Source organism: Dipodomys merriami, unplaced genomic scaffold (assembly GCF_024711535.1).
Source record: "Dipodomys merriami isolate MVZ:Mamm:240054 unplaced genomic scaffold, mDipMer1.0.p SCAF_69, whole genome shotgun sequence".
Lineage (NCBI taxonomy): Eukaryota > Metazoa > Chordata > Mammalia > Rodentia > Heteromyidae > Dipodomys > Dipodomys merriami.
Window position 1 is genome coordinate 4884469 of NW_027206279.1, and position 17502 is coordinate 4901970.

A 17502-nucleotide genomic window follows, 5' to 3' on the forward strand; every position below is an offset into this window, starting at 1 on the left:
TGCTCTACTACTTGAGCCACAGCTCTGTTTCTGATTTTCTGCTGGCTAGTTGAGGATACAGGTTCTCACCAGCCCAGGCAGGCTTTGAACCGCGATCCTCGGATCTCAGCCTCCTGAGTAGCTAGGGTCACAGGTGGGAGCCACCTGCGCTGGCCTTCTGCGCCCTGTTCCTCCCATGCAGTCCCTGGGCAAAGCCAGGGACCGGTTCATCATCATCCTCTTCCGCTGTAGGGATCTGCTGTGGCCTGCGGGGGAAAACCTGGAACGGGCCCCGGGGAGCGGGGTGCACAGGGCGCCGCGGGAAGCCCAGCCGCTCACCGCTGGCGCCCCTCGAGGGGAGGGCCGGGCCGGGGTGGGGGTGGGGGGCAGAGGTTCTGCGGCGGCATCTGTCCCGGGGCGGGCGGGCGGGAAGCTGCTGCATTAAATTGTAAAATCGATTTATTGACCGGCAGGTGCGAGCGGCGGCAGATGGAGAGTAGCGCTGGCGGGGCGCATCTGCGGGGGGGGGGGGGCGGCGGCATCGATCCCGGGCCCCCTCGGAACCCCTGCGTCCCGCAGGCCTTTCTGCCGGTTCCCTCCCTGACGGCGGGGCCAAGGTCCGAGAGACCGCGGCGCCGCGATGGCTGGGGGCAGGAGGGGGGGGGGAGAGGTCGGGCGGCTCTTTTCCCACCCCGCCCCCCGCCCGGCTGCGGGGGGGCCCCCGCGGCGGGCAGCCCGGGCCCTGCCAGCCCCACTGCCCCAGTTGGCACGCGGCGGGCCGGGCCTGACGCGTGGCAGCGCCCGGCGGCAGATGAGGCACGCGCCGGCCTCATTTCAATGTGAATGGGCCGAATGGGGCAGCCATGTGGCAGCAACAGTTTGCAAATCTCCCCCGCCTTCTGTGCAGCTCCGGGGCCCCCGCCGCTCCCCGCACGTGGCCCCTGCTCCGCGGCGACCGCGCGCGCCCCGGCCCGGCCCGCCCCCCTCCACCCCGCCTGCCCGGGGCGCTGTGGCCGGGACCCCGCCGCGCCCTGCGGGGGAGGGGGAGAGGATGGGGGACCCCGCCGCGCCCTGCGGGGGGGAGGGGATGGGGACCCCGCCGCGCCCTGCGGGGGGGAGAGGATGGGGGACCCCGCCGCGCCCTGCGGGGGGGAGGGGATGGTGACCCCGCCGCGCCCTGCGGGGGGGAAGAGGATGGGGGACCCCGCCGCGCCCTACGGGGGGAGGAGAGGATGGAGGACCCCGCAGCGCCCTGCGGGCGGGGGGAGAGGATGGGGGACCCCGCCGCGCCCTGCCCCCGTGGGGGGGAGGGGATAGGGACCCCGCCGCGCCCTGCGGGGGGGGAGAGGATGGGGGACCCCGCGCCCTGCCCCCGTGGGGGGAGAGGATGGGGGACCCCGCCGCGCCCTGCCCCTGTGTGGGGGAGGGGATGGGGGACCCCGCCGCGCCCTGCCCCTGTGTGGGGGGAGGGGATGGGGGACCCCGCCGCGCCCTGCCCCCGGGGAGGATGGAGGGTCCCCGGGGAGGTGCGTTGGGGGAGGGGATGGGGGACCCTGCCGCGCCCTGTCCCCGGGGAGGATGGGGGGGTCCCCGGGGAGGTGCGTTGGGGGAGGGGGGCAAACGACGCGGGGACCTCGCCGCTGCGCCCTGCGCCCTGGGAAGGGCTTGCAGGCCTCCAGCCTTGGAAGGAATCCCGAGGCTCTACGAGGCTGCCCCCTCCCATAAGCCAGGGTCAGTCTGGGGGTGACCTTGGCGAACCCCTGCCCCAGGGGCTGAGATCCCGCCTGACGCTAAGACTGAGCGCTGGCACGCGAGGTGGCGCCCACCAGGGGCCAGGGCTCCGGGAGGCCGCGGACCCCGGGGCAGTGTGGCGGGCGCGCCGGGGTCGGTGGCGGGGCTGAGCCGCCGGTTCTAGGCTATCCGGCGTCCTGAACTCCAGGTCCACCCACCGTCAGCCGCCGGACTCCCGTTCCCTCACAGCCTCCCTCTCCTCTGACACCCACCCCCAGAGAGCAGGGTGGCTTCCCCAGCTCTAGGCGGCAGGTGGGAGAAGAGAGGAGCCCCCCCCCCAGATTCCCTGGGCCGAGCCTCCCCCCCGCTCAGCAAACGCCCCCCAACGCTTGCTATCCTCCCAGTAGTGCCCTGGGCCCGGCCCAGAGCTCCCGTGGGATGAAGTTGACACTCTCCTCCTCCTGGATCCGGAGGCATTGGACACCTGGAGGATCCTTGCATTGCCCATCTCCGATGATAATAAAGATCCCACCTCTCCCTCCTTTCCCCCGCCCCCGCCCCGCAGTGTCCCTTAAGCGTTTAGGTTCAAGGCCGATGCTCTACCACGTGAATCACAGCTCCACATTTGGCTTTTTGGAGCTAGGAGTCTCGCGGACTTTCCTGCCGGGGCTGGCTCTGAACCGCGATCCTCAGCGCTCCCCCCCCCCCCCCGGGAGCTAGGGTCACAGGTGTGAGCCCCCGGCAGTGCCCCGCCAGGCCCCAACTTCACAGCTCCCGCTTGGTCCTTGTCTATCTTTTGGGGGGGCACACCAGTCCGGGTGTGTTTAGGGGTGGAAAACGTTCCGGGTCCATTACGATGGGCCGGCCAGGCCGGCAGGTGCCACGGGCGGGAGAGGCGCGTGTCGGCCCGGGGCGCAGCCGCTGGTATTCCCAGGCAATGCCCAGGGATCTGCGGAGTCCGGATCGGGAAGCGCCCAGGGCAGGAGGCCGGCCCCGACCCGGCCCGGCCCGGCCCGGCCTCCCGGAGCCCGGGACTCCGCCTGCCCTTAACCTACATTAACTCTCCAGCGCAGCCTGGGCCCATCTGCCGCCCCCCCCTGCCCCGCCTCAGTGGCCCACGCCAACCCGCTCGCGCCAGATGGTGGCTGGGAGGGGAGGCCGTGCGTGGGGGACCCCGGAGCCCGGCTCCTCACCTCGCCCTTCCCCCAACCCACGCTCCCAACCTCTTGTTTCTCATCCTTTCCTCCTCCGTCTTTCATCACCATCTCCAAAAAAAAAAAAAAAAAAAAAAAATCAGACCATGCTGGGCACCGGCAGCTGCCGGGCCGCGCGCCCCCCACCCCCGCGGCCTCCCGGGGGCCCCGCACCGCGTCCCCGCGTCCCCCGCCCCACTGATCTTATCGTCCGACGGCCGTCTTCGCCACGCGGGCGAGCTGACAGCTGAAGTCCCAGGACCCCCGCCGCCCTCCGCGGCGCCCCCCCCCCCGGGGCCGGGAGAAGCTGGCCCTCTCTCTGGTCCGCGGCCTCGGGGGACCTCGCCCGGTTCCGGGGCGCGCAGCTGCGCCGCGGCCGCCCCGGGAGTGCGGGCCACTCGGGAGCGCGGCGAGGGCGAGACCGCCCGACACTCAAACACGCTGATCCGCGCGCGAGTTTGCCTCCAGTTCCACTCCTTGCCCTGCCCTCGGGGGTGAGGGCGGGATGGCCCCCCCCCCGGGCCTCAACACCCTCCTCCCCAAACTTTACTCTCCCGTGGCCCGAGGCAGCTCCGGACACCGGAGCGCCCCTGCCCGCCTCAGCGGAGCGACGGGACGCGGGCTGGGGCTTGGGGCGGCGGCAGGGAGGCGGGGAGCGCGACGGGGGGCCGCGGAGCTGCGCCTGGCCCAGGTGAGGGAGGCGCAGGGGGGCGGGCCCGGGCCTCATCTCCATACAGCTGCGGACGCCCCCACCTCCGCCGCCCGGCCCCTGCGCCCCCACCCCGGGGACCCGGCGTCACGGCTCTGGCACGAGCCGAGCCCAGGCGGGGGGCCGGGGAGCAGGGAGAAGGCACGCGCGGGGCACGCCCCGCCGCCGGGCCGGGAGACGCCCACCAGGTGCACGGGGAGCCCCGCCTCCGACGCCTGCCACCAACCCGCCCCCCACCCCCGGCCCGGCCCCCGAGCGGCCGCGGAGAGGGCACCGCACCGCCGGCTCCCCGGCCGCCGGGCGCCGCTAGGTTGGAGGCCCGAGAGGCAAAAGGGGTCCGGGCAGGGAAAGGCCAGCGGAGCCCCCGTTTTCGCTCTCCGGACTTCCGTTCTCTTTCTTTCTTTTACCTGCTGGGAGGCGCAGGTATCGAGCGCCCGCGGCGCCGCGGGGACTCCCTGTTGTCCCCGCCCCCCCCCGCCCATCCGGGAACCACCCGCTCACCTCCCGCCCGGGCCCCCCCGCCACGCGCCCACCACCCGCTCGCACCCGGGTTGGGGCGGGGGGGGGTCTCAGCTCTTCAGCCAGCGACCCTGCGGGGCCGGTCACCCCGCGCGCGCGCGGCGCTGGGGGGCCGAGGGGTCCGGAGAGGAGCCGGGGGCGGGAACGCGCGCGCGGCGGGCCGCGGGGAGGGGGAGCGGCGGGGGCGGAGGCCCCCTCTGGTCGGCGCTGGGACTGTCGCGCCGAGAGGCCGGCCGGGGAGGGGAGGGGAAAGTGGCCGGGAGTCCGGCTGACTGACAGGCGGCGACCAGAGGGGCCGATATATATAAGAAAGGCCGCCGAGCGCGCAGGTTTCAGTAGCGGCGCTGCGCGCGGGCCGGGAGCACGAGACCGAGCGAGCGCCGCGCCGTCCCCGCCGTCCCCGCCGCCCCGAACCCCGGGCCCCAGCCCCCGCCGGCCGGCAGCCCCAGGATTTAGCCGGACGACGACAGCCAGCACCGCGCGGCCGCCGCGCTCACCTGGATTACCTTCCGAGGGAGGCGGCTGTCCGGATCTAGGGAGGAGCCGGCGGCGACGTGGGGAGCCGCGTCCCGAGAGGAGCCAGCTTTTCCCCCCCGCGGCGGACGCGCGGGAAAGCGGCGTTCCCCCCGCAGAAGCAAGAGTCGAGGCCAGCCGGGGGGGGAGAGGAGGAGGAGGAGGACAGAGCGACGCCCCGGGGGATGGCGGCCAGGTCCCGGAGCGCCTCGGGCTGGGCGCTACTGCTGCTGGTGGCGCTTTGGCAGCAGCAGGTAACGCGCGTCCCGCGCCCCGTCCCGCCTCGCCCGGGGATTCCGGGGGGCCCGGGGCCGGCCGCGCTGACGCCCCCCTTCCTCCCCCCCTCCCCGGCCACAGCGCGCCGCCGGCCAGCGCGGCGTCTTCCAGCTGCAGCTGCTGGAGTTCGCCAACGAGCGCGGCGTCCTGGCCAGCGGGCGGCCGTGCGAGCCCGGCTGCCGGACTTTCTTTCGCGTCTGCTTGAAGCACTTCCAGGCCGTGGTCTCCTACGGCCACTGCACCTTCGGTAACGTCTCCACGCCGGTGCTGGGCACCAACTCCTTCGCCATCCGAGATGACAGCAGCGGCGGGGGCCGCAACCCTCTCCAACTACCCTTCAATTTCACCTGGCCGGTGAGCACGGACCCCGGCGGCGGCGGTGGGGCGGGCGCCGAAAGGAGGGAGTGCGTCCTGGGGACCCCGCCAAGCCCCGTCCCTACATTCAACCTCTCTCCATTTGTCGTCCCCACCACCAGCCCTCGGGGCGGAGGTGTCCAAGGCGGGCATTCCCTCCTAAGTCCTTTCTTCCCGATTCTTCTCTGGGGACCTCATCTCCCCCCAAGAGGCAGTTTCCCCTGCGCTCCCTCCTCCCCCCCTGGGCGGCTCTGGGTTCCCGAGTTCCATTACCTGTCACCTGGCGTCCCTGGCTCTCGCTTACACTCCGGCCCCCCCCATCGCCACCCCGGGGTTCTCCTCCGCCCTCCCGGCTAGCGCGCCGCCCCCGCCGCCGCCGCGAGCGAGCGCCGCGGACCCGTTATGTTGACCCGGGCGGGCGCAGTAACTGTATCCTGCAATTAGATTAATTAAACCTGGCCTCCTCGAGCCCCCCCCCACGTCCCGCCTTGCTCATCTCACCATCTCTCTTCCCTCCCCGCCCCCTCCCCCTCCCTTTCCGTTTCCCAGGGCACCTTCTCACTCATCATCGAAGCCTGGCACGCGCCCGGGGACGACCTGCGGCCAGGTGAGTGGCGAGCTCCGCCCGCCGCCACGCGGGGGCGACACCGCGCAGCGGCGCCGAAGGGGTTAAGGTGGAGGCGGCGGCGGCGGCGGGGGCAGCGGGGCGGGGGCGCCGCGCCGGGCCGGGGTGGGGGGGCAGGACGCCCGGCTTGGCCCGGAGCTGCGCCCCGCGCTGGACGCTCCGATTCCGCCCGCTGCCTGGACTCCCAGCACAATTGCGTTTCCTGCGGGTTATTTTTGGCGTGGGAACGCGGGGAGCGCAGCGGTGAGAAAGGCCGAGGCTGCCAGCGCCGCTGACGGGCCCCTTCCTGTATTTTACACCTTTCGCGAATTCCGCTCCTTTGGAAAGGGAATAATGGCTTTGGGATGTTGTTCTGACACAGAGGAAGAGGATATTTCAGCAGCACAACAATTCTCACTTTGAAAAGGAAAAAAAAAATAAAAAAGCACCACCATTACCTACCTCTGGGGTAGAACCCCAGCACAGGCCCCAAGAAGCCCCTGCTCCCGACCACCTCCTTAGGAAGCTTTTCTTTTTCTCTCTTTCTCCCTCCACCGTTTGTTGTTGTTTTTTTTCCCCTCCCCATTTTGACCTCTTTTCCTCTCTTGCCACCATATCTGCCTGCAGCACACTGGGATATATATCTTAACGACTTTCCATTGTCCCCTCCTTGAATGCTATCAGGCCCCCTGAGCTTGCACTAGGAGGCATCTAAGCAGCAGGGCTCCTGGCCTGCTGCAGGGGGCAGGCGCGTGGTGGTGGGGCGGTCCGTTGGTTGGTTATCTGGAAGGGTCACAAGCCAAGGAGGCACTGGGCAGCGGTCACTGCACTCGTGGGGACTCCTCTCCCTGACCCGACCCTCTGCTCCTCAGAGGCCCCGCCGCCAGACTCCCTCATCAGCCAGATCTCCATCCAGCGCTCCCTCACGGTGGGTCAGAACTGGCTGCGGGATGAACAAACCAGCACTCTTCCCTTCACCAAGCTGAGCTACTCTTACCGGGTCATCTGCAGTGACAACTACTATGGAGAGAACTGTTCCCGTCTGTGCAAGAAACGCAACGATCGCTTCGGTCACTACGTGTGCCAGCCTGACGGCAGCCTGTCCTGTCTGCCCGGTTGGACTGGGGAGTACTGTGACCAGCGTAAGCGGCCCAGCCCCCATCTGGATGGAGGGGTTGGGGTGTCCCCAAGCAAGTATAGGGGGCAGAGTAGTCTCAGCCACAGTCCGCCTCCCTGACCAAGCCTGGCACTTGTGGCTCAGGCTCCCAGCTTCTCAAGAGGCTGAGTGAAGATCACAGTTCAAAGACAGTGGGAGGCAGAAAAGACGGTGACTCTCTTTTTTTTTTTTTTTTTTTTTTTTGTCGGTCGTGGGGCTTGAACTCTGGGCCTGGGCGCTGTCCTTCAGCTCTTCAGCTCAAGGCGAGCGCTCTACCACTTGAGCTACAGCGCCACTTCCGGTTTTCTGGTGGTTTATTGGAGATAGGAGTCTCACGGTCTTTTCCTGCCCGGGCTGGCTTTGAACCGTGATCCTCAGATCTCAGCCTCCTGAGTAGCTAGGATTACAGGCGTGAGCCACCAGCGCCCGGCAAGACGGTGACTCTCTTATCCCCAGCTAACCAGCTAAGAAGCTAAAGTGGAAGTTTGGCTCGAGTGGTAGAGCTCCAGCCGTGAGTAAAAAAACGTCAAGCAAGAGCAAGAGGCCCTGAGTTCAAGCCCTAATACTGGCACCAAACAATACAAATTAATGAGAGTGGGTCTGGAACGCTCCTAGCTGGGCCTCAGGACTACTTGGGCCTGTCGAGGGCGTCTTGGACTCAAACCTCCTGTCTCTTCTCAGTGCTACTCCCCATCATGTCAGACCATGCAAAGATCCCCGTGTCACACTCCAGCCGGCATGGCTTCTCCTCCTATTGTCCATATCTTTTCCCCCTAAGAGAGCCAGGGTTATGGGCGATCAGGAGTAGGAAATGAGCCCAGGAAAGTAGTCGGTCTGGAAGGGAGACTAGGACCCGAGGCCGTGGCACCCCGATCTTATTCAGCCTTCTTTTCTTTCCTCAGCACTCTGTCTCTCTGGCTGTCATGAACAGAATGGCTACTGCAGCAAGCCGGCCGAGTGCCTGTGAGTAGAGGACGGGAGAGGGGGGTGAGGAGCCTCCCCGGGGCAGCAGGCCACCCTCCTCACTCTCAGCCTCCCTTTTGTCCCACAGCTGCCGCCCAGGATGGCAGGGCCGCTTGTGCAACGAATGTATCCCGCACAACGGCTGCCGCCACGGCACCTGTACCACACCCTGGCAGTGCACCTGCAAGGAGGGCTGGGGAGGCCTGTTCTGTGACCAAGGTGAGTGTGGGCCAGAGAAATGAGGCAGGCACTGCAACCCAGTGCTGCCTGGACCCTTCTTTACTGGTTGCTAACTTGGTGTTCCCATTAGCCTTGAAGGATGTTGGGACCTCTGTGTGTGTGTGTGTGTGTGTGTGTGTGTGTGTGTGTGTGTGTGTGTGTGTGTGTGTGTGTGTGTGTGTGTGTGTGTGTGTGTGTGTGTGTGTGTGTGTGTGTTCATGGGAATCAAACCCATGGCTTGGCATAGGATAGGCAAATGCTCCTCCACTGAGCTCTGCCCGAGTCCTATCTTGGGAACTTTGAAAAGAATCTTTACAACGAGTGCAGCATGAGGTCATGGGTCCCTCTTCTGCAGGTGCTGGGGAGCCAGGTGAAGAAGTCAGGAGGGTGACAGATTGGTAGCCTGGAGGTTGCACTCATAAATTCTAGCAAGGCCAAAGAGAAAGGGATGCCAGGCTCAGTTCCTTTTTCTGCCTTGTGGTTACCTATTAACCCCCTGAGTGTTTGCTAACCTTCCAGGGCTGTTTGAGCAGTTCTCCCCTAAACAGCTGTCTGGTGGGGTGTGCCCACTGGTCACCCCAGATGGAGCAACTCTAACTGACTTTTCGGTGTGGACACAGTCTCCTGCTTTCCCTAGTGCCTGAGCCCACACAGTCTCTACCTGGTATTTGGGACTCATTACTCTTCTGCTTACACTGGGGTCTTTGAGCCCCAACCTTGAGGAAGGGATCTTCTTCTGCATCCTGGCAGGCAGCTGCAGCTTCCTATTTCAGGGTCAACCAGTGCACCTGCTGCCATGGAGGCCTACCATACAGGCCTGGGAGGGTGGGAAGGACTTTGCCAGGCTGGAAACAACTTGCTTAGGCCAGTAAAGCCCCCCCACCCACCTTCACTACTGACTTGCTGCCAGTAAAGGCGTAGAATTCAGTCCCTAGGGTGTGTGTGTGTGTGTGTGTGTGTGTGTGTGTGTGTGTGTGTGTGTGTGTGTGTGTGTGTGTCTGTCTGTCTGTCTGTCTGTCTGTCTGTCCATGTCCGTCCGTCTTTCTCCTTTCTGCCCCCCTCCTCTGGTTCCTACTCATTATCTCCCTGACACAAGTTGTATACTCATCATATGCAAACACAACCCTCATAGTCCCTCTATTTGCTCTGTCTGGCTTCCCTTCCCAGTCCTTCTCCAATAAGAAAACAAATACTTATCTTTCAAAATACCCTTTTAATACCTCTTTCTTAAAAAAAAAAAAAAAAAGTCTGGTCCCTACCTATGGTGGCTCTTGTCTCACCCCTTGCCACCTCTTGAAATGTTACCCTTCCTTCCAGGATGATCTACACGGCCTTTCCCCCAGAAGCCTTTTCTGGCTTCCTCCCTGACCTGGGGCCTTCCTCTGTAGTCCCCCCTCCCCGCCCCCAGGCTCTGTTTGTAAGTCTACCTGGTAGGATGTTATCCAGTGGTGTTTTCCAGGCTTGATTAATTGTACCTGTTATCATAGGTGGTTCTAGGCACTTCTACATTTATGATTTCAACGGCAGGAGAGGGAAGGGTATTTGGGCGGGTAAACACGGAATGAACCAGTGCCTCAAGGACACCAAGGTAGATTGTTCCCTAGCCCTGCTTAGCTGCTCCTTTCCTGTCTCTGCAGACCTCAACTACTGCACCCATCACTCCCCGTGCAAGAACGGGGCCACATGTTCCAACAGTGGGCAGCGGAGCTACACCTGCACCTGTGCCCCTGGCTACACTGGTGTGGACTGTGAGCTGGAACTCAGAGAGTGTGACAGCAACCCCTGTCGCAATGGCGGCAGCTGTGAGGTGAGGCCCAGGGCCCACACCAGCACAGGCATCCAGGCACCCCCCAACCAGATTAGCCAATGGGTGTCACAGCCCTGGACAAGCATAGAGGGTGAGGGGAGCACAGCCCCCCAGTCTCATGCCCATACCTCCCAGAGTCTGACTTTAGCCTTTTCTGGTCTCTCTCCAGGACCAGAAAGATGGTTACCACTGCCTGTGTCCCCCAGGCTACTATGGCCTGCATTGTGAACACAGCACTTTGACCTGTGCTGACTCTCCCTGCTTCAATGGGGGCTCCTGCCGGGAGCACAACCAGGGGGCCAGCTATGCCTGTGAATGCCCTCCCACCTTCACTGGTTCCAACTGCGAGAAGAAAGTGGACAGGTGCACCAACAACCCATGTGCCAATGGTAAGTCCTATGCCTTGCTAACCTACAGGCATCTGCAGCGAGAAAGCCTGCTGGTGAGGGAGGGTAGAGAGAGGACAGAGACCTGTCTGTCCCTGGCCATATTACACTGTGCTCTCAGTGGCTCAGGAATGTGAAGAGCTTGCTTGATCAGCTGGGGGGGGAGGCAGTGTTTAAGAGGGAGCCAGGTAAGGGGTGCTGTCCACTTTGTGTGCCATTCTTGCCTCATGGCAGAGCCTTGGCCTGCCTGGGTGGCCTCTGACCCTTCCCAGAAATCCTGGGCTTCATGTCCCCACTCAGGAAGACCAATGATAGGGTCAGAGTCCTGTTCCTGGAGGCCTCCTGTGGGTGTGGCACAAGTCATCTAGAATGTGCAGCATCTTTTGGGATCCAAAGCATGTGGTATACTTGTCTTCAAGTGTCTTCTTGTAAGGCAGGCAGACGGTGCAGGGCGGGAGGGAAGCTTAGGAGCTGGAGAGGGATTGGGAAGGGTTTGATGGAATCTACTGTCATCAACCCCTGGAGCCACAATTTCTTCATCATTGAGTGGGATAGTAATTCCCATCTCCTGTCTTTGGTGCTGGTTGAAGGCGAAATGACATTTCTTTGAGTATTTACTACATGCGCCCATAATGGGCTCTGGCCTTCTTACACCTTCTTACCAATTCTGCGAAGGGGACAGTACACTATTCCAATTTAATTAACCAAGGCTTAAGGATGAGGAAAATCAGCTGGTACCAGATTCTGACCTAGAGAACTCTAGGCAGTTGAGCCGGGTGCCCATGGCTCATGCCCATAATCCTAGCTACTCAGGAGGCTGAAATCTGAGGATCGCAGTTTAAAGTCAGTCTGGACAGGAAAGTCAGTGGGATTCTTTATCTCCTAAAAACTAACAACAACAAAAAGAAAAACCTGGAAGTGGAGCTGTGGCTCAAGTTAGTAGAGCCACCAGTCTTAAGTAAATGAAGCTCGGGGACTGCGCCCAGGCTCAGCACAATAAAAATAAAATAAAAAGACCGCTGAGATTCGAATCCTAGAATCTGTCTTGATTCTAAAGCTCTGCCGTGTGCTAGCACTTTGCATCCAGGAGCCTACTGAAGCTTAGAGAGTGGGATCATCCTAAACTCTAGGTGTCGTGAGACTGTTCAGTTCTCTTTACAGTGGGCCCTGTCCATGCTGGCAGTGAGCATGGAGACAAGAGGGCCAGAGCTCACGGCTGGGATGGGAGATTTCTGACCGTGTCTCTGTCCATGCAGGGGGCCAGTGTCTGAACAGAGGTCCGACCCGCATGTGCCGCTGCCGTCCCGGATTCACAGGCCCCCACTGTGAACTCAGCGTGGGTGGCGACTGTTCCCACAGCCCTTGTGCCAACGGTGGCACTTGCCACCACCTGGAGAACGGGCCCGTGTGCACCTGCCCTGCTGGCTTTTCAGGCAGGCGCTGTGAGGTGCGGACAGCCGGCGACGCCTGTGCCTCGGGTCCCTGCTTCAATGGGGCCACCTGCTATGCAGGCCTCTCCTTGGACAGCTTTGTCTGCAACTGCCCCTACGGCTTCGTGGGCAGCCGCTGCGAGTTCCCCGTGGGCTTGCCGCCCAGCTTCCCCTGGGTAGCCGTCTCCCTGGGCGTGGGGCTGGTGGTGGTGCTGGTACTGCTGGGCATGGTGGCGGTGGCTGTGCGGCAGCTACGGCTTCGGCGGCCGGATGATAACAGCAGGGAGGCCATGAACAACCTGTCGGACTTCCAGAAGGACAACCTGATCCCAGCCGCCCAGCTCAAGAATACAAACCAGAAGAAGGAGCTGGAGGTGGACTGTGGCCTGGATAAGTCCAACTGTGGCAAACACCAGAACCACACTTTGGACTATAATCTGGCCCCGGGCCACCTGGGTCGGGGGACCCTGCCCGGGAAGTATCCCCACAGTGACAAGAGCTTAGGAGAGAAGGTGCCACTGCGGTTACACAGGTAAGCAGCGCCTGGACCACCAGGACCTATATGATCATGGGAGGCTGGCCTAGTCTTGACTGCTTTTAAACAAATGATGTTGGGCTGGGAAGGTGGCTCAGGGGTAGAGTGTTTGCCTTGCATTCCTCAGCACCACATAAGCAGAAAAAGCCGGAAGTGGCACTGTGGCTCAAGTGGTAGAGCGTGAGCCTTGAGTTGAAGGGGACAGCGCCCAGACCCAGAATTCAGGCCCCACAACCAACAACAACAACAAAAATAATGTCCTTTTGGTGGCTGTTTGTTTTTTTGTCATTGAGACAAGGATATGAGACCTTGCAGACTAGTACCAAACTCATGATCCTCCTGTCTCAGTCTCCCAAATTTGAGGTCCAGATCAGCTTGGGAAAAATAGCTAGATTTCTCTGGGAGCCAGTTGCTCATGTCATAATCCTAGCTAATCAGGAGGCTGAGATTTGAGGTTTGTAGTTCCCAAGCCAACCGGCAGAAAGTCTATGAGATTCTTTTATCTCCAATTAACCAGCGTAAGCTGGAAATGATGCTTTGGCTCAAGTAGTAGAGCACCAGCCTTGAGCAGAAAAACTAAGGGACAGCTCCCAGTCCCTTACTTCAAGCCCCAGTACAGACACAAAAAGAAGATAGCAATGCCCTTGGCTTCTACCTGTAATCCTGCTACTCTGGAGGTAGAGAATAGGTAAAAAATTCTTCAGACTCTTAACAACAACAACAACAAAAACTTGGTATAGTGATGCATGCCTATCATCCAAGCTACAGCAGAAAACACAAAATAGGGTTGGGGGTCCTGGCAAAAAGCAGGATCCTGTATCAAAAATGGCCAGAGCAGAAGAGCTAGAAGCATGGCTGAGTGCTTGCCTAGCAAGTGAGAAGCTCAAGCAAGCATTCAAATCCCAGTACTGTCTAAATAAATAACTAATTCCTAGCCAGGTGCTGGCAGCTCACACCTGTAACCCTAGCTACTCTGGAGGGTAGGATCTCAGGGTTGCAGTTTGAAGCCAGCCCAGGCAGGAAAGCCCATGAAACTCATATCCAATTAACCAATAAAGCTGGAAGAAGAACTGTGGCTCAAGTAGTAGAGCACCAGCCTTGAGCAAAAAGCTAAGAGACAGCACCCGGCACTGAGTTCAAGTCCCAGTAGTAGTGTATGTTTGCACGCACACAAACATACATGTGCACACATGCACACATGCATACACACACAGTAAATGAAATAAAGACTCCTGCTTGGGGTACTTTACTAGGGAAGACCTCCTGCTCGTCCATGTACTACTGCCAAGGTTCCACACTCTTGTCTCTCGTGACTTCCATCTGTCCATGGTGGCAGTGCTGGCTGCTTCTAGGCCTGTGACTTTTCTGATCCACTTGAGGCCCTGTGCCTCACTGTCTATCCCACATTGGCCCCTCTACAAGGCCGTATTGTGCACCTCCAGCCTGGTCTTCCCCTGAATCACCTGTGAACTGGCCGCTTGGCTCTCTGGGCTCCAGATTAGTGCCCCTTACCCCCCCTTGCAGCCCCCCACCTTCATCTTTCCCGGCCTCCCTTCCTCATGCTTGCCTGTCTTGTGTTCCCTCAGTGAAAAGCCAGAGTGTCGAATATCAGCAATCTGCTCCCCCCGGGACTCCATGTACCAGTCTGTGTGTTTGATATCAGAAGAGAGGAACGAATGTGTCATTGCCACCGAGGTGAGTGCGGGGCTGGCCTTCCCTGACAGCACATTGCTTCCTGCCCAGTGGGGAAGGGAGAGTGGCCTGCTCACCCTCAACCTGTGGGCCACCTCCTGAGGGGTTGGATCCGAAGCCCTGCTCAGTGGACCATGTTCAGTGGCTCTTGGGCCCCTGCTGTCCTCGTTGCCACAGAGGGCGTGAAACAGGAGCCAGGTGGCGCGCCTGGCCTTGTCTTTGCTGCTGTGTTGGTGCTTGGCAGAGCAGCCATGGCTCCTAGCCAACACCCAGAAACCACTTCCCAGGTGCTAGGGGGTGGGGGTGGTTGCTTTATGCCCTCCTGACCCCTTTCATTGGATCACAAGTGCGAGCTCAGGCACAAGTGTGTTTTTGGGTAGAAGACCAAGGAGACTGCCTCGTGCTCTGTCTCTGCTCCTGCCCACCCCATCGGCTTCCCCCGGGAAAGCCCATGGCAGTCCTAGAGGCGGCGGAACTCTGAATAACCCATTTCCCCACTTTGTGCATGCTCTCCAGGTATAAGGCACGAGGATGCCCACAACACCCCAGCTTGGGCCCAGCAGCTGGACCTTCCTTCTGCATTGTTTACATTGCATCCTGGATGGGACGTCTTTAATATGCACCGTGCTGCTCTCAGGAGGAGGAGGGAATGGCAGGAATTGGACAGACTGTGAACTTGCCAAGAGATGGACCGGCCCTGCATACCTGCGGGAGTCTGTCTATCAGATTGGCAGCTCTGCCAGCCTGGGCAATGGCGTTGAAGAGCCAGGAGAACACTCGAGCTGGTTTCCAAGGTGCCACTTGGACCCGCTCTGCCAGCAGTGGCCTTCACAGGGCTCCAGAGAGGAGCCCTGGCCTGTTTTCCAGAAGAGAGAGGCGACAGTAGCCGCGGGGCTCAGACCTGCTGTGGCCTCCACCGGCATCTGTTTCCCAAAGTGCCTTTGGCCCAGGCGCCACAGTGACAGCTGGGCTTACATCCGAAAGGAGAGAGGGGCCAGCGCAGGCTGGGCTCTGTGGGCAGGAAGGCCACTGGGTGCGGTTTTGGCAGGGGTTGCCCAGCAGGTGAGGTGTACCTGAAGAGACAGACGGCTTTCTGTCTTTAACTGCTGCAGGCAGCCTTGCTCGGGAGCTACCCAGCCTCTCCCTGGCCTCGCTGCTGGGTGAGGGTTGGTAGATCTTGTCCAGCTTCCACCGCCCTGTGGCCTTGGGGCTTCCAGGAACAGATGGGCTGGGGGTCTACAGCAGCAGGGGGGTAACCAGGCAGCGCCGGGAAGCTCAAGGCAGTTACAGTGGAAATTCCACTGAGGGGAAAATTGGGGGCTGCTGCTGCCTGGACCCCTTTTCTTCCCCTGCTCAAACCTGTTCCTAGGATCTCGAGTCTGGGCTCTGCCCATGTTCGTTCCAGCTCCTAGACTACCCTCGAAACCGACCTTCAGAAATCAATAATATGAGGTTTTATTTTTTATTTGTAGTTTATTTTGGAATCTAGTATTTTGATAATTTAAGAATCAGAAGCACTGACCTTTCTACATTTTATAACATTATTTTGTATATAACGTGTATTTATAATGTGGAACAGATGTGTACAGGATTTTATTACTGCTTGGGTCCTGTTTTTGTGACAGCAGAGAATTCTAACCTTTTCTGTGGCTGCTGGGTGCCCTTCCAGAACCATGCGCTTCTGTGCATGGGCTTGGCGTGGTGTGACAGGGCCCTTGTCTCAGTGCAACCTCTGGGGAGCCCAGCATGAGCAAGCCTTCCTTGCCTGGTGACTTGGAGACTGGTGGCTGAGCTCCACATCTTCCCACCATTCCTTAGGGTGGAAGGTAGTCCCTCTCCTCCCTCTCTCCCCAAGCCTGAAACAGTTGTTTGTTTGTTTGTTTTTTGGGGGGGTGCTCCGCAGTTCTACCTGTTTTTCTCTTATTCAAAAGGATTTTGATCAGATGATGCGGCCTCTAAGTCCCCATTGGGTCCTTCTTCTTGCTACTTGAAGGGGGTTTTTAGATGGACTGTCACCTTGCTGTTTTCTCAGCCCCAGTGAAGAACTGGGCTGGGGCTGGGGTCCCTTTGAGGGTCTGGGCCCCTGGCCTGTGCAGAGCTGCTGGAGGATTTTGGAGGCTGGACAGAAGGAGGGAGGAGTCAGAGCCTTCCCTGGGTTTCTCTGGCTGAGACACTAACGAGGGAGTTTCCAGTCATTCTCCAGGCCCAGCTTCCTCTAAGGCCTAGGATAGTCCCTAGGGTGTCACAGTCCCCCCCCCCCCCCCCCGCCAATACAAACAAAACTCATGGAGAGCAAGTGATGAGAAAATGAGCCATTGACAAAAAGCTGAGCAGATGTTCCCAGCCCTCACCCTGTGCACAGTAACACAGAATAGACCCACCAGCTGCCCTGCTCCTGGTGGAATCCTTCTACCCAAAGCAAAGCAAACCTGCCAGCCCCGACCTTCTTCCTCTCTCCCGGACACAGAGCTTTTGGGCCCTGGGCCTGGGTTTGCTTGTGGAGTCACAGGAGCATGCATGCACTCACTCCACGCTTTCCGCTCACGGTTGGTCCCTTCTCCCCGCTGCACACACAGGGTATCAAACAGGAAAACATTCAGGGAACCGTTCCCACAGCCTAAGCCGGCAGCAGGGGGAAGAACAACAGGACCTCACTCTTCCTGCCCAAAATGAAACAGGAAAGCGGCTCCCGGGCCCTGGGGGGCGGGGGAAGCTGAGCAGGGACAGGAGGCAAGATGACGAGGCTCCCATGTGGGGGACAGGTAGACACACGCAGGGCTGCACGTCCACACCAGCCAGCGTGCTACGTCACCAGCCTGACTAGAGACAAGCCTTTGGAGGGGAGATGGCTGCTGGCTAAACCATCTGAAGATGCAAGGGCTCTGACAACCAGACAGAGGTTGAAAGTCACCCCCCACCCCCCACAACTGTGCTGGCACAGACTTTGGGCCACTCCAATCTGTAGGCCATGCCAGGCTCCACCTCTGATAACTCAGCAGAAGCTGAGGAGAGGCATTTGGGGGTCTGAACAGGTCACAGGCCTCCTCTCCCCGGATTTCCTGAAGGTTACTCCCTTAGGACCCTGCCCCTTCCCACAGGTGAAGTGCAGGTCACTCCGTGACCTGCATAGATGTCCCACACTTGGCAGAAACCAGGCTAGCGCAGGGACTCGCTGCGGAGGGCCGTGAGGGGCTAGCAAGCGTTGCAGTGTGCATGCACATTTCACTGAAGAATCCAGAGCCTGGCGGCTCCTTAACAGCTTGGAGCCAGTGTCACGGCCTGGAGAATCAATCTGACCCTGCGGTGACCTCCGGCTCTGAGGACAGCTGCTTTTCCAGGACTTCTTGGCTGGTGACCACCTGGAGGTCACTGCTCTGTGACTCTGGCAAGGGCTGGGAAAAGGGGAGCCCAGCCTTCATTGGGGCTCCCTCTCATG

General features: G+C 61.0%; 1 protein-coding gene and 1 long non-coding RNA gene across 2 annotated transcripts in view; one reads left to right on the top strand and one right to left on the bottom strand.

The window, feature by feature from the left end:
• Window positions 1-17502, bottom strand: part of LOC138816227 (uncharacterized) — a 52205-nt gene that overhangs the window by 27042 nt on the left and 7661 nt on the right. The window lies entirely within an intron of this gene.
• Dll4 (delta like canonical Notch ligand 4) lies at window positions 4496-15537 on the top strand. Its single transcript, XM_070005829.1, has 11 exons — window positions 4496-4898; window positions 5002-5274; window positions 5824-5881; window positions 6751-7020; window positions 7937-7997; window positions 8086-8216; window positions 9854-10023; window positions 10193-10412; window positions 11666-12371; window positions 13961-14069; window positions 14583-15537. The coding sequence occupies exons 1-11, from the start codon at window positions 4830-4832 to the stop codon at window positions 14586-14588; spliced, it is 2073 nt and encodes a 690-aa protein (XP_069861930.1). The 5' UTR covers window positions 4496-4829; the 3' UTR covers window positions 14589-15537.